Source organism: Pseudorasbora parva, chromosome 1 (assembly GCF_024679245.1).
Source record: "Pseudorasbora parva isolate DD20220531a chromosome 1, ASM2467924v1, whole genome shotgun sequence".
NCBI lineage: Eukaryota > Metazoa > Chordata > Actinopteri > Cypriniformes > Gobionidae > Pseudorasbora > Pseudorasbora parva.
In genome coordinates, this window is record NC_090172.1 from 34038349 (window position 1) to 34062329 (window position 23981).

Here is a 23981-nt window from a genome sequence, read left to right on the forward strand (position 1 = left end):
CTCAAGAAGTTTGTCTCCGACTTTGACCCCAGCACGAGCTGCAGGGCCCTCTTCTGATACTCTAGAGATGAAAATACCCTGAAAAGGACATGTGCAGTACATTAAAACAAGCTGACAAACACTCACACACAAAAGCATTTACTGAAATGAATCTTCTGCATGAAAGCTCATTGAAATGTACCTCATCATCCCCCTTATAAGGTGTAGATCCTTTCCCCCCTGCTATACTGATGCCTAACCCACCAGTCTGCCGTAGGATGGACAGGGTCAGCTACAGATGAAGGAGAGAGATCAGAAATGTACAGAAAAGTACACAACAAAAACTTCAACAAAAAAATGCATCTCACAAGACATCTGCTATATACTTGACTGACAGAACCAAAACTAACAAAAAAACAAAACATGAAGCTTTCATGCAGTGCATGCTTGTTTAGAGAGGAAATATCTCTAATGTGAATAAGACCTGCATCCACGTTCAGACAGATCAAATATATTGTCCCAACCAGCAGCCTTCTTTCCTTGATATTTTACACGTTGCATTCATTTACATACAATAACAATTGAGCTCAAATTTAAGGATCATTGGAAAATCTATTAATATTGGGAAATACAATTTGAAAGATAAAAATCACAAAATGGACAAAAGTCTTGGGAAATATCATGTATTCTAGCCTTTAGTCAAATTTCACAGTTTAAACATAGACATTATGGTCTTTACAAAAATATGTATTAATATATTCTACACAGAAAGTTTATTTACATTCATATCTTTTGTTTAATAAGAAGACACCCAGAAAATCATGCAAGTCTGCTAAAACATGACTGTTGGGCAAGTAAAGGATAAATGATTAATAAGCAGATCATTTCATTACGAGACAAAACTGTTGTGCTGCTGAATATTTTTGTGGAAACATGATACATTTTTTCCAGGGTTCTTTGATAAATAGCAAGTTCAAAAGAACAGCATATATTTGAAACAAAAATATATTGTAACATTATAAATGTCTTAAATGTCACTTGATCAATTTAATGAATCCTTGCTGAAAAGTATCAATTTCTTTAAAAATGTAAAATAAATAATAATTTGGAGTACTACAACGGTGGTGTATATAAAATTATTAACACTGAACTAGAGCAATGATTTTGAATCAAGAATCAGTGATAGACATTTGATGGCACAAAATTTGATCCAATTCAACCCCTTTAAAACTATATTATGCGTATAAATGAATAACACTATGCATTTATCAAATTCAAAGTCAATGGTCTGAACTAAGAATCAAGGAGAGGAGGCCAATGTTGCTGGAACAGGCCACTAAGGATCTGTTTGATTAATGCAGCCTGCCCTGTATATAGAACACATGCTCATGTTTAAACATCACCTGTCTCAAAACTTGTATTGAATCAAGTTTTGTAGATTAATGGCAAGATGATGGCTCCACATCTAGTTCACATCTAGTTGTGAAGTCTAATTGTCAAGTCATTGAACAATGTACTGTCACAGATTCATGGCCTTAAAAAAGGCTGAAGCCAATTCGATTAATAGTTTTTATTCATTTTTTGATCATGTCATATAACAGGAACATGCAAAACTACTATAAATAGTAAAATTTATAACAATTTAATATATATAAAAAAACGCTATATTGACTGGTTATGTGAGGGCACACATCACCAAACAGTCACACCGTGACATACCCAATGGTCACAAAATCAATGTGGGGGTGGAGAGATCTTTTGTGTGATGGACTAGATGTGGTTGAATCTACAGTAGCAGCCATGCAAAGTGGGCATAGTGAGTGGGTAAATGGAGAAAAAAACTGAAGTGAAGACAGAATGATGTTCTTGGTGACAAGTAAAGCTACATCTTTTTATAATGCACTGTGATAAAGAAACACAATAATGGCTGGTTTATTTTTGGAGAACAACAAACAAATCTCTATTTCATAAGTAACTATAGGATGATTAATATTATGGGCTTCCGGAACAATCATGCATTTATTTTTATATAGCAAGTAACACATGTAATTTATTATAGAACTGTAAACAACTACTTTTGTGGGTCTTGTTCATTTAAATGAGACAAGACAGTGACACTTGTAATACGATGCTGCAAGAAAATCAATCAATAAAGATTGTAATAGCCCATGTTTGCTCCTTACTCCTAGGTGGCAGAGCCTGACAGAGGGGTAGGCGGCGGAAAAAAAGGGGAAAAAAAAGAAAAGAAAAAAAGCAGGCGGACAATAATGGAACCTAGTTTGGAGAAAAATATTTCTTGAAAGTTTATGGCAATTATTAAGATCAAAAAAATATATGACATGTTTCAGGCTACCACTGAAAATGCATTTGTTTGTTCATAGACTTTCATAGACACTGAATACTATACAGTTTTTGTTTATTATAAAATTAACAGATTCAAATAATTTTCTGTGGTAAATGACAGAATGCCACAAATGAAATTCACAAAGCTTGCAAATGTACTCAACCTAGAACATGTCTTTACTATCTTCAGGTAACAGAAGCACCGCAACAATGTTTTCTTCTCCAAAAACTAAGATCCATTACATTGGTGATAAGTAAGTGTTAGTCAGCGTTTCCCTAGACATCAGGTTTGGATAATGAAGGAATTTTATGGGGTAGTGATTCCCTGAACTGCAGGTGAATGATGAGTGAATAAATAAATTAATAATAGAGAGAGAGATAGATAGTGAGGAAGAGAGCGGGATTTTGGGCGGAAAGAGAGTAGGTACAGACCTCTTCCTCCTCAATTCGAGCAGGCTCAATCAGCAGATTATTGACTTGATCAAATGACACCCCCTGTTAGGACAGGAACCAGCGAGAGGGCATGCAGATTAGTCAGGCCAAAAAAAAAACAAAAAAAAAAAACAGAAGCTGTATGACTGGAAATAGAAATAAAACAAAAACATTCACACAGCTGACTGAATGACACACACAACCAAAGCACACACACCTAGGCAGGGCAGCACACACCCACAGAAAGACAGGGTGCTTCCAAACCACCACATATATATATACACACACACACACACACACACACACACACACACACACACACACACACACACACACACACACACACACACACACACACACACACACACACACACACACACACACACACACACACACACACACACACACACAGCAAATCACAGTTAGGATAAATTATTGTATTACAATGTAGTACAAGAGGTACTGATTGTAGAGAATAACAAAACTAGTCCTGTGTCTAAGTTCATCACGTCAATTCATTTTAATTGGCCGTACATTCTCAAAAATGAACAGGGATTGTAATGCAAATCAACAAAAAATGTTTCAATACATTTTAAGCTTTTGATAAACCTTTTTTTGGACTGCTGCTTTAAAGTGACATAGCACAGCCCAGTTCTTCGGCTGTATTCAGCAGGACGATTCAGCTCATGAAATGCACAGCTAATACTATGCATATTGTTAAAAAAGCATATTGCTGCAATTAAAGATACACTATGTAACTTTTCCATCCACTAAAGGTCGCCTATTCAAAACAAAGGCGAAGTTTGATGACACCAAGTTTAAGCGCAGAATCTTGGGTCATGTGGTCTTCACCTCACAGCCGGTGGAAAACAATCGGGATATGAATCAGGAACAAATCATGTTCATGGATGCGATTATTAACTTTACTGTAGTGTGAAGCTAAGCATGACCGAGTGTTGTGGGAGCTGAGCAAGAACAGCATATATTTGCGAGCAGCAGGACTTTTATTATGCCACAGTCACCGGCGCCATTCTGCTTTTCCGGTCATGAGTATGAGGTAACGCAGCTCTGTTTATCATATTAGATACATCTAAGTGTGTTAAGTTATGAAGTTACTCTGTGCGTTTGCTTGGTGGCTGCTATGACACTTGTTGTACACTGCATTAAGAGTAAAGCATTTCTGCAAAAAATAAAATAAACCGAGGGTAATGCAAATATGACGCAATCTACAGGCGACTCCCTCACATGTCCCAATTCCTTGGTTAAAATAGCAATTTTCTCAAGATTTTCAAATAGTTGAAAACATTTGGGGTATTTTAAGTACTCAACTGAACAAAATATATAACATTTGTCTAGCATTTTTTGGATATTTTACAGATTTCTTTTTTTTAACATAGTGCACCTTTAAGGAATAAAAAATACCATTACAGCCATATCACACTTTACAAACGAAGGCTAAAAATTACTTGACAGGGAAAACTAAAAGCCCAGCATTTGGGTGAAGCAACCAGAGTTACAGGTTGTCAATATCAACCCTGACAAATCATTGGTGAGTCAGTGCTGTGAAACACTGATATAACTCAATTACCCAGATCCACATAAATGTCAATATTCACATTCGAGGAGAAAACTATTTTTTTTTCAAACATGCACACACAAGCCCTGAGGAAGCATTCCTCAGCCAACCAGCCATCCAGTCTTGGAGACCACACACACACACACACAGACACACAGACACACAGACACAGACACACAGACACACACACACACATAGACAGACACACACTCTCTCTCTCAGAGTTCTTGACCCCGGTTCGAATACTTTGAGCTTAATTAAAATGCATTTAAGAAGTCAATGAATGATTGCAAAAGATGAATGAAATGTTTGTATGAAATACATTTCCCAGTAAAATCCCTAATGGATTCAAAGCAATCTTTGTAGGTTGAATGCTTCAAATATGCATTTTTAAGACCAATGGGAGTCTGCATAATTCTACATGATAACTACAATAATAATAATGAATATAATTTCACTGAAGTGAAGCTCAGGTATAATTTAAAATGATCAGCACAAAGACAGTTGTGGAAGGGTGGGCAAAGAAGGCAGTGTGCACTGATTCCCCCAGGCAGTAGAGAGAGCAAATGATGATGAGAAGCAAGAGCAGTGCTCAATAGGGTGGAGTCAAGCTGTGGAGGAGGAGCTAAACACAGACAAAGGGTGGGGCAAAATAAGGAGAAGCTTTTTCATTTGAGGTTTCGTCCTTTCAATCAGACCAGGGGCAGAGGTCATCAAAACAATAAACAAGCATTTATCATTCAGGAAAAACAGTCCAAGATATTCTTGGCATACTTTTTGCATGGTGCCAATGTTCATTCCAATGACATGATGACTTTGACACACAGAATGGATGTAATGGCTGCATTTGAAAAATAATAATAATTATACAGTGTGGTTCAAAAGCATAAGACTACATGTGGAAAATCTGTGTTTTAGACTCAAAATTTTCTGCAGATAATATAATTTAAAATGAACTATTTTGTATTATATTAGAAAAATGTAATTTGACATTTAAACTAGTGGTCTCAGGGTTTAAGCACTGTATTTTGTATAACTTGGTCTAAAAAACTCTTCCTTTGCACTGAGATGTGTGAGCATGCGATTATTAAACACCTCAACTGCATAAACAACCCTCTACACACACAGGTATGCCGTGCATCTATTGAGCTCAATTGAAATCGTACAGATCACTTGACTAGAGCGAAACTTGAAAGTGCTCAGTCAGTACTCAGCAAGTGAAAATATATCCATGCTAAATGTTTACTGGGCATCTAACACACATCTAAGAATTAATTAGCCAGTGGCTAATGATAGATATTATTTAGTCACCCAGAGTGAAGATTTACTTCAATATGCGCGCAATATACTATAAACCTTAAGACAATATAAACTGATTTCATCATCACTGGTCTATACACTTTCACTAACCCCTAAAAGTGAGCCCTCCTTACCTTGACTGGCTGCAGGGATGAGTTCATCTGACTCAGCCTACTATTATCTAGCTCAGCAGTTTCTAGTCTGTGCAGGAATGGAGTATTGACCATTACTCCTCCTTCGTCCTCTTCATCTTCCTCCTCCTCCACATCACCCTCCCTTTCGTCCTCAGGAGTGTGAGCAGTAGGTGACAGGCCGTCATGACTGAAGCCTTGCAGCAGGGCGGCGACAGTCTCGGGTTTGGGCAGCTTGGTGATCTTGAAGTGCTTTTTGTAGTGTGGTGTGTCTTTACGTATAAGCCGCTGTTTCTCTGCAGGAAAAGGTGGTGCTCGGGAGTCCTCGTCGCTTCTTTCAGCATCATCCTCATCTTCAATCTCATCTTCCTCATCACCACCACGAATGATGGGCTCTTCGGCAAAGTGCACAGTAGGCTGTGAATGAAAAACTGTACTGTGAAAATGGTTTTCTAACTTACCAATGCAGTGACAGAATTATTTTAGCTTAGCATCAAGGAAAAAAATTAAATATTTTTACAGAAGGAATTAACTGCAATGTATTCTCACAAACCTAAACATAATCAATACAGTAGTGTACATGTACAACAGAGTTAACATACTTAGACATTTGCATGCATGAACAATAATGGTGCAGCTCACCTCAGAATACTCCACCTCCATCTCATCCAGCTCCTCCTCCTCTTGAGCCGGTCCATCATTAAGTTCAATCCCCGTACTGTTTATACCACGCTTCTCGTCCTGAGAAGTGGCGGAGGCAGTGCTACTGGATGCCTGAGAATCATGACTTTGATTAGACAGCCCACTCAACCGTTTCTCCTGCAAAAAAATCATCACACATCAATAGGATAAATATAATAATAATAATAAATTAAACATTACAGCTGCAAGCAGCAATCATAAGAGGTCTAAGCGCCAATGGCTTATGTGAACAAATAGGTGACAATTGAAATACAACTTGCAAAATATGGTTTTTACAGCAAATCTCCTTTTCTCTTCAAAGAGACAAAGTTGTCTCTTGATTTTATGTGGAAGGGAATATATTTTCATGTCTGACATTTTGACAGATTTTTTGGTAAACAAATTTATTTGACTAATATTGTAATTTTATTATTACCCGGTAGGGAAAAAACAGGGTAAGATGTGAGGGAAGAGAAACAAAAAATGATATGTGTGCATGACGTTAATAGCATTACATAAATCACGGCTAATCTCTGAAGATAAAAAAAAAAAAAAATGCAAAAAATATCCTGTATTATGTCAGTGTGCTATAACTTATTCCATGCATTTATTTCCATTCAAAGTGATTAAAACTGATAAAAGCCTTAGAACCCTCAATAAAATAAAGTCAAATTAAATAACAACAATTGTTCCTTTGTTTGCTTTTACCTCAGATTCCGGGGACTCCAAATCCTCATCTGGTTTGGCTGTATAAGCCTCATTTCTTCTGGCTTCAATGACATTCTTCATCACCTTTAACTCACTAGGATGTGGTGTGGCTCTCCTCTGAAGACCCTGCTGGTTCACATATACAGCATATTAGCACATACACACAATTTCATGTAAACAGCTGTTCAGAAATGATAAAAATCGTGTAAACATTTCCACGCTCACCCTCCTCTCTGCAGCAGTCTCCTCATCTTCCTCTTCGTGTTTGGAGTCATCCCGAAACTGAATGACTGATACCCTGTTCAAATTAGTGTCTGTGGGCCAGGTTTCGTCAACGCTCCTGTCCAACAGATTCTCTGAAAAAGTATATTACAAAATATTATTAGATTGTTTATTTAGCCACACGACAATGCCGGTGGAATTTTTTATCGGTACAGTATGTTTAAGCTCTACATCATCGTACACTACAAACAACAAATAGACAATACACTTCACAACATGTGACAATACAAGATACAGTGGGTACATGAACATGCTTAGTTTATGAGAGGAACATCTAAACTAAAGAGAGGAGTTCAGAGTCCTGATGGCTATGGGGAATAAGCTGTTTGTGAAGCATTTGGTCTCCCTGAAGGAAGGAGCTGAAAAAGGTGGTTCGCTGGATGTGAGGTGTCAGAGATGATTTTCTTTGCCCGCTTTACAGTCCGATATGTATAGAGGGAATCGACTGAAGGCAGTGGTTTCCCTATGATCTTGGATGCTTTGTTGACAGTCTGCTGTAGTTTTTTCTTTGTTTGGCTATCTGTGCTACCATACCATACTGTTATTGATGATGTAATGATGGACTCGATGATAGTGGAATAGAACAGAACAAGGAGCTGATGTCGGATTTGATATTTTTTAAGCTGTCTGAGGAAGTAAAGTCTTTGTTGAGCCTTTGCAATGATTTGATTAGTGTTAAGTTTTCCATTTCAGGTTATTGCTAATGTGTGTTCCTAGGAATTTGAAGGAGTCAGTAATGGTGATTGAATTGCCATTTATTTATATTGGTGTTTTAGGAAATGGCCTACGTCTAAAGTCAACAATGAATTCCTGGGTTTTGGCTGTGTTGAGCTGGAGGTCATTCTTCGAACACCAATTTACAGCTTGGTCCACCACCATGCGGTGCTGTTTCATCACTGTCTGAGATGAGGCCTACAATGGTTGTGTCGTTCGCATACTTTATTATTTTCACTGAAATGTTCATGGATCTAAAGTATGATATAGGTAGTATACAGGGGAAAATAGCCAAGGGGAGAGAACACAGCCCTAAGGAGCTCCTGTACTGTATATGATGCATCATGGATTCACTATGGATGCAGTCTCAGCTTCAGACAGCATGGCCATGGACCACACACAGTAGACCACTTTTTTACTGACATTCAAGGCAGTTTTTCAAACAAGTACTCTTTGCTCTAATCTGATTAGTTGCCTGTAACATTACAGATATTTAACCTGTGAAATAATCTGCATTTATTATCTGAGAACAATTTTGTATAACTGTTCTTTGAGACAGTGGTTCTAGAATAGAATAAGCTGCAATGAGGGATAGAGGCACTGTTTATTCAAAGATATGGCTATGTGAAGCAACTATGGGTGCGACTATAACCTGCATGACAGTGCCATACATGAGGATGGTGGAGTGTCTTACCGAGGCTTGATGAGGGTTGTTGGGGCAGCAGGTAGCAGGTGAGAACTTTTTCCCCAGTCCGCTCATCATCCTCTGTCTGGAATTTCAGCATGGGCTGAGACTGGTTCTCTGCCAGCCACATGGCCTTAAGGTTAAGATTGGCCAAAGCGAACGGCAAGTTCTGCAACCTGCGATAGATAGCAATAGATAGAGTACCTTTAGTGGCCACCTACTCTGATCATCTCACATCCAAAACCTGTGATATAGAGACTTAGACATGGTTTTGTCCACAGAATGCATCTTTCACCTGTTGCCTGCCACATCTAGCACGTGTAATTCAGTGGCATTAGCGAGCTCAGCTGGTAGTTTTCCCAAGCGGTTATCTCTGAGGGAGAGCACGTTCAAGCTGACGCATCCTCCCAGCTCTGCTGGGACGCTGCTCAAGCGGTTTCGGTCCACATTCAAGTTGGTCAACTTCTTAAGCTTCCCAAGTGAGCGAGGGAGGGACTGAAAAGAAAAAAAACAGCACAGGGAAGGTTTCACAATGGGCTCTGCTCTGACACATCAGCTTTCGGTACTACTATTATAGTTAACTCCTTTAGGATCAATTTTGATTACTCATTTACAACTAATTTTGGATGAAAGCATCTGCTGATTCATGACCGCGTGAATCTTTATTTGAGGTTTGAAAACAAACGTGGAAGAGAAGACTATGCTGAATAAAGTCGTAGTTTTTGTGATTTTGGACCAAAATGTATTTTCGATGCTTCAAGAGACTCTAACTGATGTCACATATGGACTACTTTGATGATGTTTTTATTCCCTTTCTGGACATGGACAGTATAGTGTGCATACACTTGGGAACGCTGTCGGACTAAATATAAAATATCTTAAACTGTGTTCTGAAGATGAACGGAGGTCTTACAGGTGTGGAACAACATTAGGGTGAGTCATTAATGACATCAATTTCATTTTTTGGTGAACTAACCCTTTAACACATAATAAAAAAATAAACAACACAATAAAGAAATATAATAACCCCACCCCCATTTAAAATAAATAAATAAATCAGATCTACACAAATCACCCAAAATGACTTATTTTGGATCCAAGTTTACACTCCTAAAACAAACAGATCTAAATGTGATGTAAATGTATTCCAATGAATAGCTCTCTTGCTCTCTCAATCTTTAGTCACTTAATTCTCACAATTCTCACTAATAATATTATATAATAAAATTATAAAATATAACAAGACTCTAAAAACAATCTTTCTTAGTCTTTTTTAGCATAGTAAGCAAAACGAAAGCAGAGCACAAGGATCAGGTGGTATGGGGTTATGTACCTGTAGAAGGTTTTCAGTCAACATGAGCTCTGTCAGGTTCTCACACTCGCCTAGAGAGTCTGTGAGATGCACCAAGCGATTCTGGTTCACTTTTAGAATCGACAACTTCTTAAGTGAGCCTGTTAGGAAAATAATTCTGCATATGAAGTTTCCACAGATGCTTTGAGATAACTACAAAGAAGATATACAACAGTTTCAAGAGGACAAAAACATTAATATGAAAAAAAACTGCATATAAAACCATGCATAAACTGTATATAATTGATCGTAGGCGGAGAAAATATGATTTCTAAACATGTAATGACATGTTCATGATGAAGTCTGCTGACACTAGAGGGCAGTGCTGTGATTCTCCAAAAAACAAAAAACAAATCATAATACATTCTAATTTGCATGCTTTTACAGTGCCAAAATCATGCCTTATTATTGTGAAAGAAACCAAATATTTTATTGTTTTCTCATGGGAAGACTGATCAACTAGGATTCAAAATTTCCACAAGGCTAAATAACAAAACACAAGTTAAATGTCACAATTCAGTGTGCAAATAAAGTAGCAGACTAAAATGAAAAGTGACATTTTTGTTGAGTAAACATGAGGTTGTCATGAAAGGTTCTGATTTCATTTAGACTGAGCAGCACATGTTTTCAGTAAGATGAATCAGACTTTAAGGTGAGAGGCAGGACAAAGTGTTTATTGTAGTGCGGCTATGTCTCTATACAAAAGCAAGCCCAATCTCGTATTTATTGATGTTTGTAAGAGGGATATAAAGTTTCACCAATGCTGTCCGGCAAGACTTCCAGGAGGTTCTCGGAGAGCAGCAGGTCTGTGAGGGCAATAAGGCCGCTGATCTCGGTGGGAAGCTCTGATAGACGGTTCTCTGACACGTCAAAGCAAACCAGCTGCCGCAGGTTCCCTAGCTCCTGTTAAACACAGAGGTCATCTTTCAGTCAGCCGAAAGTGAATTATGAACAGGCACAAAAGCAATCAACTGCACTGAAGGTAAATGATTTCTGAAAAGCACAACAGCTGCATGAATTTTAACTAGATATGTAACACCATCCAGACAAATGACCCATATGATAATAAGCCAATCAGAAGCAAACTATACTCACAGGAGGTAGTGAGGAGAGCTGGTTTCTGTCCAACCACAGCTCACGAAGATTGGGTAGTGCCCCAAGTGTGTCAGGCTGAAGAAATATAAAAAGGAAGCAGATTAAAAGACAGGACATGGAAAAAAGAGAAAATATATGAAAAGCAGCACATAATGAAGAAAATAAATAAATAAGCAAATAATACTATATTTTCCTCAGCAGGTGCTCAGGTGCCAGTAAAGGAAATGATAATCAGACATCCACTGGGGCAATATGCTCTAAATAAACTTGTAAACATGGCATGCATGATTTAACAACTAAAACAACTAAATTGATCTTAGGACAGCTGTAAATAAATCACCAAAGAACTGTCTGCCTCTTACCAAAACTTCCAGTACATTGCTGCCCAGATCCAGCTGTTCCAGTTTAACCAAGAAGGAAAGAGAGCTAGAGGATGATAGAGAGATTTCACGTCATTTGCTTTGCATCATTTAAAATGATTTTGGGGCGTAAATTCAAAGCATGAGCTCTGTGGATCTAATGACAACAGTTTATTAAGAAAATACTCACGAGGGTAAAGATTTCAGTAGATTCTCCCTCAGCTCTAGAGTCACCAGGTTCGACAAGCTGAGAGAACAAACAGAAAGAGACAAGAATAAGTGTCAGATGGTGTGTGTCACTTGATTTGGAAGAGTAATGGGCTCTTCCATCTGTACAACATCAACAGTGGCCAAAAACCGTGTGTGTGTACATGTGTGAGATGAGAGAGACTGTGTTTGTATGTGAATAGGATGCTTTATTTTATAACATTTTCACTGCCTTTTGTATTTATAATACAAAGACATTTTAAATATTCTAAAATAATATGCACATGTATTCCTATTTGATGCACATTCATTTTACCCATACCTGCATGAAAGCATACAGTACAATATCAAAATATGACCTAACTGATACATATGCTCGCTTTGCACATAAAATGCATGACATTTAAATTCCCTATCTATTTTCTAAAAGCATATTATTGAATCTTATTGTGAATAATTAATTCATGTACAGGTTCATGTCAAGGCACTTTATGCGTCAACCCGATCATCTAGTGAAAATGCTGGTCTTCTCTTAAACTTTGCCAAACATGTCGGATTCCTGTCGGAATTAACTGAACATCAAAAACAATGCATTGTGCTGGGCTGAATTCGCTCGTATGTGTGTAGCCTACATATGATTTTGACCAGCGGAGAAATCGTGAAGAGCTAATAAAATGTATAAAGGAGTCAGTGGCAGGAATCCATCCGTCAAACACACAAACGAAGATCTGCTGCGAGGAGACATGGTTCTGTGTCTGTCCCGAACTGTGATGGGAAACACTGTGACTGAAATATGACAAGATTTTTTCATATGACAAGAAAAAAAGGTTGAGCACCCTTGAGCACTCTGTCCTTTTGCCCATTGTGAGAACTCTGACCAACTTTTGGTTTGTTTACATACATTTGAACCGCACCAGATACTGGAAGCGGACTGAGACACATATTTCAGCGGTCTCTGTCTGCTTGTTTTGTCCGCACCAGTGTTCGGGGTTGCAGCGTTCACACATTCAAATGAATTGCTCTGACAGAGCAATTGCACCAGGGTTCGCATGCCAAGTTTGAACACACCCTTAGTTCGCTTAAACCTAATTTTTGAGTTAAAACATCCATATTATGAAAGGCAATCAACAACCAATGGATAGAACAAAGTTGTAAATTTTCTTTCATTTTTGATAATCTGTTACATTCTGATGTACACCAATAAGGAAGAAAATATCAGGTGTTACTTCCTTTTTATCCTGACTTTAAGGACACTGCAGTGTCAAACACTAATACATTTTATTATGGAAGGGACACAATAACTGGCAGACTGCCTGCAATGTTTAAATGCATGTTTAAATTGACTTACTTTCCTATGTCATTGGGTAGAGACTGCAGTGACACGTCATTGAGTGATAGGTGAGCCAGCCCTCTGAGCTGTGTGAAGCTGTCAGCAACCTGAGACAGAGAGACACAAAAGGAAAATGAGACTCACAATGGAAGAGGCTTGGTCTGTGAAAGCGGTCCCGCTAGCAGCGACACTCGTCTTCCTGCTTTAATGTAAATAAGGAGTGGGAAGCACTCGTGGGATGAATAAAGTTGACATACTCTAATGGCCACGTACACTGACTGGCTTCGAGCAAAGAGCCTGCTATATTCATATGCTATAAGCAAAATAACATTACAACATTTTAACAAAACATACGATCATTTGTAAAGCTTTTTTGGTGTCGCTCTTTCTTCTCCCTTCCCAATTTCTCTACACCTTTCGTAATAAAGAAAATGTCAGTTGATATGAGTGCGAGCTTTGGGAGATATGGGGGGGTTCCTCCAACCCACTAACCTGGTCAAGGGGTTTCCACTGAAGTCTGCAATCTCCAAGGCCTGACATAATTTTATGTTTTCAGGAATCTCAGTAATATCTGGAGACGGAAAGAGAATACGAAGGAGAGAGAGAGAGAGAGAGAGAGAGAGAGAGAGAGAGAGAGAGAGAGAGAGAGAGAGAGAGAGAGAGAGAGAGAGAGAGAGAGAGAGAGAGAGAGAGAGAGAGAGAGAGAGAGAGAGAGAGAGAGAGAGAGAGAGAGAGAGAGAGAGAGAGAGAGAGAGAGAGAGAGAGAGAGAGAGAGAGAGAGAGGCAAAGTCAGCAAGATATACTGGAAGAAGTGTCACATCAAAATGAGCACTTTTTCAGGCTTCTTAATAATGGCTACCAGATGGCCTGAAGGAACGGAGGAGAGGGTGATTTGACTGTGGTGGAAGTTGTCTGTATGTGCGTGCGTTATATAAGATCTGAGCCACACATCCGGGACCCAGTGAGAGTTGCTTCATTTGCTGAGTTGCAGAATATAACACTGCATAGTCTAAATACAGACCAACATGTTCAACATTCCCACATTCAATCCTGAGACTAACAGTGAATGCGCCTCGGGCTGTGAGAGGCACACGAGAAGACAATTGGCCGTTGAAATTGATGAACGCTTTTTAAATAGACGTGGCTCAAAGAAAACATTCCAGTGCTCTGTTTAAGGAAACATACAGGATGTGTAAGAAAGTGTGTGCAAATATCTCTAGATGGGAGCAGTTTGAGACGCCAGGTCTATTTTTCAGAGGGTTTGCATACCATTTCTGGAGATGTCCAGCTCCACCAGCTGTGTGAAGTTGGCGACATCGGGCGGCAATTTTTGAATCTCGTTGTCACTGAGGCCCAGCTTGCGCAAATTGTGCAGTTTGAAGAAAGGCTGAAATGGAAAGAAAGAATGCGAATTAGAAAAAAAAAAACACTTACTGGCCAGACTAATTAATCAAGGGAAGCACATATACACTTTATTAGGTATAAATGTCAACTATTCTTTTTAAAAAAGAGCAATCACATGGCAGCAAAGAAAAATTGAATTCAGTAATTTTGAAGGTGGCATGGGTTCACCCAAAATATTCATAATTTTTAATCAATTTATTTACCATCATTTCAAACCTTCTTGTCTTTCTTCGGAACACAAACAATATTTGAAAGAACCATTTTGGTGACCACTGACTTGCATTTAAAACAAATAAATTAAAAAAACAGAGGCATTTCTCAAATAATATTATTTTATGTTCCACAGAAGAATGACAGCCATACAGGGGTGAAACAACATTAGGATTAGTAAATGATCATTCATTTTTGGGTGAGCAATCACTTTAAGAGCACTCTCTTGAAGAGCACCTCCCGTTTAAGAGCTTATATCAATTGGTTATTGCTCATGAAATTTGAAAAATAATTACAGGCAAATCTCACATAATAGTAAATGCCCATTATTTTTGCATAACAGGCATTATCTGACAGATTTGTAGAAACCAGGGAGGCTGGTAACAATGAAAAATCCAGATAGGTCAATCACTACTAGACAAACTGCATTGGGAAAAACATTGCATAAATGTCTGATTTAGAACAAAATATACAGTTATTTAGTTATACTGGCATTCCTCCACTACTCCAATTCATTGCAAATGACAGTTTGACAAAAAATTTAGAAGACCGAAGACATTTAAATCAGCTAAATTACTTAAAGCTGCTGTCCGTAACGTTTTTTTCTCTCCAAGATTTACAAAAAATATATAATAAGTATTTACAACATGAATACATTTTCCAAACAGTGTTTTTGTCTTGCCCTGAATCATATATATATATATATATATATATATATATATATATATATATATATAATAAGTTATAATAAGTGTTTATATTGGGACTATTTCAGACTGGTCTGGTAGGAACCGCTGTGGAGGAGCACGCCATAGACATAAACATAGAGAAGTAGCTCTGGCTGCAATGACGCATGCAGCTCCAGAGCGCAAAAAAGTATGAATTACAGCTTTAAATCTGCATGATGTCCCCTTCAACAAGTCAAAAGAAACCAATGACCACTAATCAATCTGACAACAGCTAATCTCCACACACTTCTCTAAACAACTAGCAATCATCTAAAGGGAAGGTAAAACTGTGCATGTCAGTTACTGAACACCAGGCTTCTCTATCAAGAGCTCACTTGTTAGCTGGTCACATTCAGTACATTCCTGCTGCCGTGGCCCATCATGCCCTCTCCTCACTGCGTGCCGAGCTGGCTGTTGAACAGCCCCAACAGAGGGCTTACTATGTACTGCCAAGAACAAGGCTGATACTGCTGTGTGTATGTGTGATTGCTTGTGTCTCTGAACAGAAATTCTGGTTTCACTGTCTGGTACTAAAGAACAAAACATCAAAACGCTTTATAAAAAGAGAAGATGGATGCAAAATGAAAATGAATGAAGAAAACAATGAAGATTTTTTTCCCCTTTGAAGAACCATGATTCTCTCAGAAAACATTAACATTAGAGGTAGCCTAATTTTAAAAGTGTGATTTAGTAAAACAAGTCCTATAAGAATTTATGATTTGTGGTAAAACAGTCAGTAAGAATTTTAAACCAGATTAGGAGCTCTCTCAAATTACCAATACATCAGTACAAAGACCTATATGCTTTAACCATAGTTTTCTGTCTCCCTGGCATGACATAGTATATCATGATTGGAGAAGGACGGGCTTGGTCTCACTTAATAATCTGTACATTGAATCTATTTGGTACACCTGTTTGTTTAATATTCATTCCTGCTCTATAAACAGCAGACACCAAATAATTCAATTTAAGATTGTCCACCCCTTACATTATTCCAAAGTCAGATTAAGAGGGTACGCTGTCCCATGCTGTTTGGTCTTGCTCTTCATTGAAAAACTTTTGGTCTAAAATATTCGACTGGTACTCCCCCTTCAGCCCGAGCCTGAACTTGCTATTTTTGGCTGCTCTCAATTAGCAAGAGCAATTCCAACTATAATGCGGCAACCATTGGAAGTGGGATTGATAGTTGCCAAGAGACTGATATTGAAGGAATGGAAGTCTCCCTCTCCTCCCTCCTTTCAGGTATGGATAGTCGATATGCTATCCAAAATACATATGGAAAAACTTTGCATTAGTCAAATGAACACATTTTCCCTTTCTTGAAATCAAACTCATTTTGAAAAAATTTAAATATAGTAAACTGTGTTCCTGTATCAACAACCTTTCCTCCCACCGCTGTACTAAATGTGACTTTAACAACTGACAATAACTGCATCTGGTCCGTGTTTTTTTGTTTGTTTGTTGTTTAATTTAAAAATGTAAATAAACATAATATACTAAAAAAAGAAGTGTGATTTATAGACCTTAAAGATATCTTGCATTTAAATCCATACATTTAAAGGGGTACTTCAGCGCTAGGAAGATGAATCTGTATTTAAACTGGGTCATCAATGTAGTGGAAATGTGAAATTATTTTTGAATTTGGTGCGTTCTAGACTGAGAAAAGACAGAAAATGTATTTTTGTCTCATGGGAATGAAAGACTACAATTCCCAGAATGCTTCGCTGCCCTTTGAGGCCATTCCCAAAGCCACCAACTTGATTACTGTGACTAAGTTGGAGAAGACACTACAATTAAAAACTGAACGCGTCCGTTAAATATAATGAGTGAGTCACCGCGCGAGTATCACAACACTGACTGCAGGAGTGAGATAAATGAGCTCTCGTGATGAGAGCTGAGGTCATCGCGACTGCACTCGCGCGAGGCATACATTCACAACGCGAGTTCAGTCTGGCACGTTTCAGTTCATGCCTTTGCAAGCTTAACTTTCATAGAAAGTAATTCGAGAAGTTAAAAGACTTACATTGCTCACCATAGCTCCGTTTAAATGAGTGCCTGTAGCTGCCTGCTGAGCTCTCCCTGCGAGCTGAGTGTAATCTCCCATCCCCCATAGGTTGAAAACATGCGGAAATGGCTCCCTCTGCTGGCTGTAGTCTTTAGCCTTTGGGCAAACATTCCTCCTATGATGTAAATATCGCCAATTTGCACCATAGGAGGAATTTTTCCAGAAATAAAATGCATAAATCTCTTGTCTCAAGGGGATAAGAGGGGGGAAAGCCCAATCATTTGAATATACTCCAGGGTTTCTACTGACACAAAGCCATATGCTAATCGCTGAAGTAACCCTTTAAATAAACAGGTGATGTGTCTCTGTCTGTCTATCCTTTCAATGTGAATCACATTAATGAGCTGTGTGCAGCCCAACACTATGCACTAATGATAATCTTGCTTGATCAAAGTTATATCAATTAAATATCATTGACAATTAATTAATCAATCATTGATTAATCATTAACGTTATCCGAGAGAAAACAGCCCTTTATCGTTTACCTCAGAAGTTCATTGTGGGCAGCCATGGTGGCAGATGACATGCATCACATGACTAAGCCATGGGAAATGTGAGCCTGGTTAAAAACAAGACCAAAATATACATGCACATCAAGTAATAAACTCAGTACAGCTGCTGCATACAGGACTGAAATAATTAAAAACAAGTGGTGTGATGACACATGGTTGAACTACACACATCATCTTAAAAACTCATGGGAAAACACTGCGATGCCCTCACACAGAGGCCAACAAAACGCATTCCAACACTAACTTCCTTCAATTATCAACAGGCCGAGAGAGGGGCAGAGCATCGCCAGCAGGACCCTGACTGTCGACTGCTAGTCAGGCTGTCCTGAGTGGGAGCCATGAGGTCTATTAGGGGGAGTAAGCTCTCTAGTGAAGGCCTGATTATAAACACACACAAAGCGGCCCATTCATCACTGCAGCCAGATGCCAGGCAAGCCCGAGACCATATAGTTACCAATCTACAGCACTCACACACTCAAAAAGACACTCTTTTCACTGTCCAGTAATCCATCTGCGTTCCCTGCGTGTGAACAGACTTGGTGGTCAGACATGCCTCATGTCCCTCTGACAATTGTCTTTTTCTGTGAATGGACAACAGGTGACTAATGCAAAGACATTCAGCATCAATTTATTCCATCAACTTTACCACACAAGAAACACTTCATATGCACTTGCGGGCTTGTGGACTTGCGCATGTATGTTAAGTCCATAAGACTGTAGGCTGTCCCATTTATCATTTTAGTTTTTGGAAGTGTTCGTGAGAGCCCCTTTTGTGGCCGCTATGTGCCCTCAATGCATTTTGCAGAGCCCGCACTGAAGCACGCTCCGCAGCAGATTTCTACCTGACAGTCAAAGTATGACTTTAATCCAGTGTCAAGTGCACTGAGTGTTTGCAGATAGCAGGGGAAAAAAACAACCACAAAACACTGACAGTTACAGGTATTCAGACAACGCTAGAGATCTTAAGTAAAATCTGGGTTTATAGCATGTATGTATTTGCATGTTTCTAAAGTGAGTTGGTTTAAATAAGTCATGATAATTCACTATACAATGCAGAGTGTCGCTTTAAACTGTAAAATAAAAGGGTATCTATAAAACGGCAGCAACAGTGAAATCAAAAATGATACCAATGTTTAATTAATGAAAGCAATACTGATAAAAAAAAGAAAAAAGATCCAAGCAAAGTCTTCAAGACGAACATATGAGAGGATTGGCACCAGTGCCACCAGCTATGACACCTGCACCTGATTTAGTAGCACTGAGGGAGGGGACAAAAGCTATGTTTCCATCACCATGTTTTTATACACGTTTTGAAATAATTGCATTAGAAACAAGTGCTGGAAACACCACAATTTGTAACAAAATCACTACTCTTTCCACTGATGGTTTTATTTAATTAGTTACTAGGTTACCAATACCACTGTCATCTGCTCTAACAACTTGTTGGAAACGCACCTAATTTGCATTTGTATTTTTTTTCTCTTTTTTTGTGCGAACTTCAAAAAATATTTGCTTCACATTTAAACTAGAGCTACTGTATATTTTTCTACTTTTGGAAGAGTTTACCACTTGATGTTTCTCATACGCATAAAAAACAATGCATATTTTGTTCTGATGCAGCAATTTTTAGTCACATCAGAATGACAAAAAGGTTTTGAAATACAACCATTTAAAATCACAGTCTGGAATGGATCCTTGAAAGCTACTGTACATTTCCAAAACAGAGAGTTGTGGCTTTTGATCGGTCAGTATTCAGGACATGCTGTTCACCATATCACTGCAGAGGAATCACACAGGACAACTATTCAGTTCAGCGGTTTATAAATATATAAATATATATATATATATATATATATATATTAGGGATGTCAACGATTAATCGATGATCGATTAATTGTCGATAAGACATTTGATCGATAAGACTTATCGATCATCGATTAAGCAGGGTCATGCGCGTGCTTGAGGAAACGGGAGGAAAAATGATGCGAGCGTGCCCGAGTTCTATTTGGGACCATTTTACAGCTGGAGTTACACCTTCATCATGACTGCTAGCTTGCATGTGCATTCGCAGCCTTTTGTTTTGTGCAAATGTAAGTTGTAATATTGTGTTTATTTTGTGCAGGCCTATCTTTAGCTGATGTATCTCATAAGGATGCATTTGGTTAATAATTAACGTTAGAGGCGAGCGGTAGTAAAAGCGTGGCGGTGATCAGCTTCAGCGTGCAGCTCCAATAGCACTAATAATGACTATGATTGGGACTGTCATATTACACAACATTAATGAGAACACTATTGTAATAAAACATTGTGATCGTTAATTATTTGGGTTTATTTGCCGTGTGTTTCATTGCGTTGATCCAGGAATAGCACGTGCACAACACGAGTCACGCATTCTGACTCGCGCATGTAACTTAGTCAAGTTCACTTGTGCTTTCGCATCAGATTGTGCTGAAGTAATTTGTAATATTACATTTATTTTGTGACGTTATATATGTGATCAATCATATATAGGATGCGTTTCTTTCAGCAAAATAAAACGCACTAACAAATGGCTTCAGTCAGTGATGGCTACCGGTTTTCATTCAGTTTAGCGCATACAGAGCAATGCATAATAACGATGATTGGGACAGTCATATTATATAACAGAAATGAGAACACTATTTTAATAAATGGTTGTAAAGTCATTTGGTTTAGGTGCCTTGTTCAGAGCGTTGTTCCAGGAAGAGCGCGTCTCCCGTTCTGAATATGAATATCAGCAACTCAATTCAAGTTCACTTGTCCATTCGCATCATTTTGTGAAGATATATAATTTGTAATATTTTGTTAACTTTATATAAATCTGATTAATCTCATATAGGAAGCTTTTTGTTGAGTTAAATAACGTGCTAGCAAAGTTTCAGTGTAACTTACCAGTGTTGATTCAGCACATCAGCTTCAGCTCGCGCTGTTCAAACAGCAACGCACGACTAATAATAACTATAATTGGGACTGTCACATTACATAACATTAATGAAAACAATATTTTAATAAATCGTTTTGAATTAACTGGGTTTAGGTGACGTTTCAGCACGTTGCTCTTGCAAGTGCGTCCACAAATTCTGAATAACAGATCTGAGGCGGCGTTCGTGTTGTATTACATGTTATATTTGGTTATTAAATAAGTCATTTAATTAAATTATAAATGACATCGACTAATTTTACAATCCCATAGCCCTTTGTTTAGATAAAAAAAAACTTCTCATTCATTTGGTAAAGAACATGCGTTTTGAGCAGCATTGCACATAGGCCTACTGTCATGCTGTCGCCTATAAGCCAGTGCTGTAGACGCATATTTCAGTATTATGGTTAACGATTAATCGATTAATTGATCGTTAATTTAAACGACGATCGATCATGGGAATTTGTGAAAATTGACATCCCTAATATATATATATATATATATATATATATATATATATATATATATATATATATATATATATAAATATATATATATATATAAATATATATAAATATATATATATATATATATATATATATATATATATATATATATATATATATATATATATATATATATATATATATATATATATATGCAGCCTGTACTGTCCTTGTCTATGTGACAAGAACACAACAGCTGACAATTCAATCAAACCTTAAACTAACATTTCCTTCTTTTGTCTGAGCAAGTCACCCAAGCATATAGAGATGGAGAAAAGAAGAGTACAGAGGAGTAAGATGGGGTGGAATATGTTGGCTCAGGAGCCCAGGTCAGCACAGAGGCTGCTGTGTGTTAGTCAAGTGACTGCTTACCCCATGACTTTCTCCAATTAAACCATTACAGTTAACTCCTTCGTCTGCAACATTACATCCTGGAAAAAGACTGCACGGAAGACGACAAGACTGTAGTGTTTTTTAAGAGCCAGAAGGAGATGAATATAAACACCCAACTGCACTGACAAACAGATGTCACTCACACTATCACACCATCTCTGTTTCCGCTACCTTGTCTCTATTACTTTACAGCATGGCCATAACCACAAATAATTCTGACTGATACAATAAAAAATATGCCCCCACCTAACCCCAAATTGCATACCGTTGATGAGCCGCAACCCAATATATTATGCAGCACTGTTTATTGTTAGCATGGCAAAACATTTTAAGTTACATATTAAGATAAGCCAATCAAATCAAAGATGGGCTTTACCTTTCACCGAAGAGGAGTACAAATGAAAGTGAAACGGTGAAAGAGTGTGGGGTAATAAAAGTGATAGAAATCTTAAAACAACCAACATTAAAGCTGCTGTCCGTAACTTTTTTGTGTTCAAGATTTACAAAAATTTATATGAAAATGTACAACATGAATCCATTTTCCAAACCGTGTTTTTGTCTTACCCTGAATCATTATGGTACACTTATAATAAGTATTTATATTGGGACTATTTCAGGCCAGACTGGTAGGTACCGCTGCGGAGAAGCACAGTCTCTGCATGATCCGCCATAGACAAAAACAGAGAGAAGTAGCTCCGGCTGCAATGTTCTTCTGCAAGATGCATGCAGTTCTGTTAATTAACCATTAGAGTGCAAAAAGTTACAGACTGCAGCTTTAATATGCAGTAATGTAAAATAAAACATTTCAAACCCTCGGTTTCTGGTTTTATTTGCCAGAACGCGCAGAGTAACGTCATAACAACATTTTAAACATACTTAAATGTATGTAATATGACAAACAGAGCAGCGTTACCTCATATTCATGACTGAAAAAGCAGAAATGGTTCCCGCGCCTGTGTCCGGGCGTCATAAAAATGTCCTGTTGCTCAACAATCGCTCCAGTGGCCTTGCTCAGCTCCTCAACACTCTGCCCTGCTCTGCCTTATACTACAATAACGTTAATAACCGCATCCATGAACATGATTTCTGCCAGAATCCTATTTTTGGCTGTGAGGTGAAGACTACATGTCCCAAGATTCTGATCTCAAACTTGGCATCATCAAACTACATCTTTGTTTTGACTAGGCGACCTCTAGTGGACGGAAAAATTACATGGTGCAGCTTTGCCCAGAATCAATGTGTGCAAAACATTTCTGTAAGAATCTCAAATTCAAAGAAGCTCAAATTAGTTATATTATTACTATAATTTCAAACTTTTACTTTTTATTCCCTTTAAATCCTTAAACTCTTACAGCACCTTGCTGATGGGCATCATGCTAATTCCCTCAACTTTTATGGTATTAATGTTTAATGCATCCAGAAACAATACAAACACGCATTAAGTCCACTAAGAGCACAAGCTCCTGACCTTAAAACATTGTCATCAATCACAGCGCTGATCTTAATGGCTCATGCAAAATTAAAACAGCACAGAAGTTTTAAAAATGTGACTTGGGCTGAATGGCCCTTTCAAGGCCTCCTTCCTTCTCTCTGAACGAAAGGATGGCACGGGTGTGGGGTAAGGATGGGGGAGGAGTGGGCAAACAAAGCTTTGAGATGGTTCTTCTTTTCAGCTCTGAAGAAAAGGACAGGGGATTGTAGGGTTGACTGCATCGGTACACCCCCCAAAAAAACTAAAGTTAAAGTCGAGTGCACAAATGGACAAGCACACTGAAATGGGGAAACCAGCAACTAAAAGTTGCCAAAATGCCTAGATGATCTTTGTGATAGCACCTAAACATTAAAATATATATATTCTGAAACCAAATTCAAATTAAAAGGAGAACATTTCCCCCTTCCTCCACCGACCTGTGAGGATTACACAGAGTCCTTCATAGAAACAAACCCCCTGCCCTTTTCCCTCTTCTTTCCCCTTAGCATCGAGACAAAGCCTCTGAAGTCACACACAGTGCTGTCAATCAAAACTAAGACCACTTAGCCCCTCCCACTAAAG

General features: G+C 38.1%; 1 protein-coding gene across 1 annotated transcript in view; it reads right to left on the minus strand.

The window, feature by feature from the left end:
* The window catches only part of scrib (scribble planar cell polarity protein), a 114143-nt gene that overhangs the window by 37594 nt on the left and 52568 nt on the right, over positions 1-23981 (minus strand). The window contains exons 2-18 of the mRNA XM_067438549.1: positions 14442-14559; positions 13661-13743; positions 13191-13279; positions 11826-11882; positions 11639-11702; positions 11277-11351; positions 10940-11084; positions 10164-10282; positions 9126-9325; positions 8840-9006; positions 7375-7505; positions 7150-7275; positions 6403-6579; positions 5764-6177; positions 2755-2817; positions 182-271; positions 1-78 (exon numbers count right to left, since the gene is read on the minus strand). Of these exons, the coding sequence (XP_067294650.1) occupies positions 1-78; positions 182-271; positions 2755-2817; positions 5764-6177; positions 6403-6579; positions 7150-7275; positions 7375-7505; positions 8840-9006; positions 9126-9325; positions 10164-10282; positions 10940-11084; positions 11277-11351; positions 11639-11702; positions 11826-11882; positions 13191-13279; positions 13661-13743; positions 14442-14559 (2196 nt within the window). The remainder of the gene's footprint in view (positions 79-181; positions 272-2754; positions 2818-5763; positions 6178-6402; positions 6580-7149; positions 7276-7374; positions 7506-8839; positions 9007-9125; positions 9326-10163; positions 10283-10939; positions 11085-11276; positions 11352-11638; positions 11703-11825; positions 11883-13190; positions 13280-13660; positions 13744-14441; positions 14560-23981) is intronic.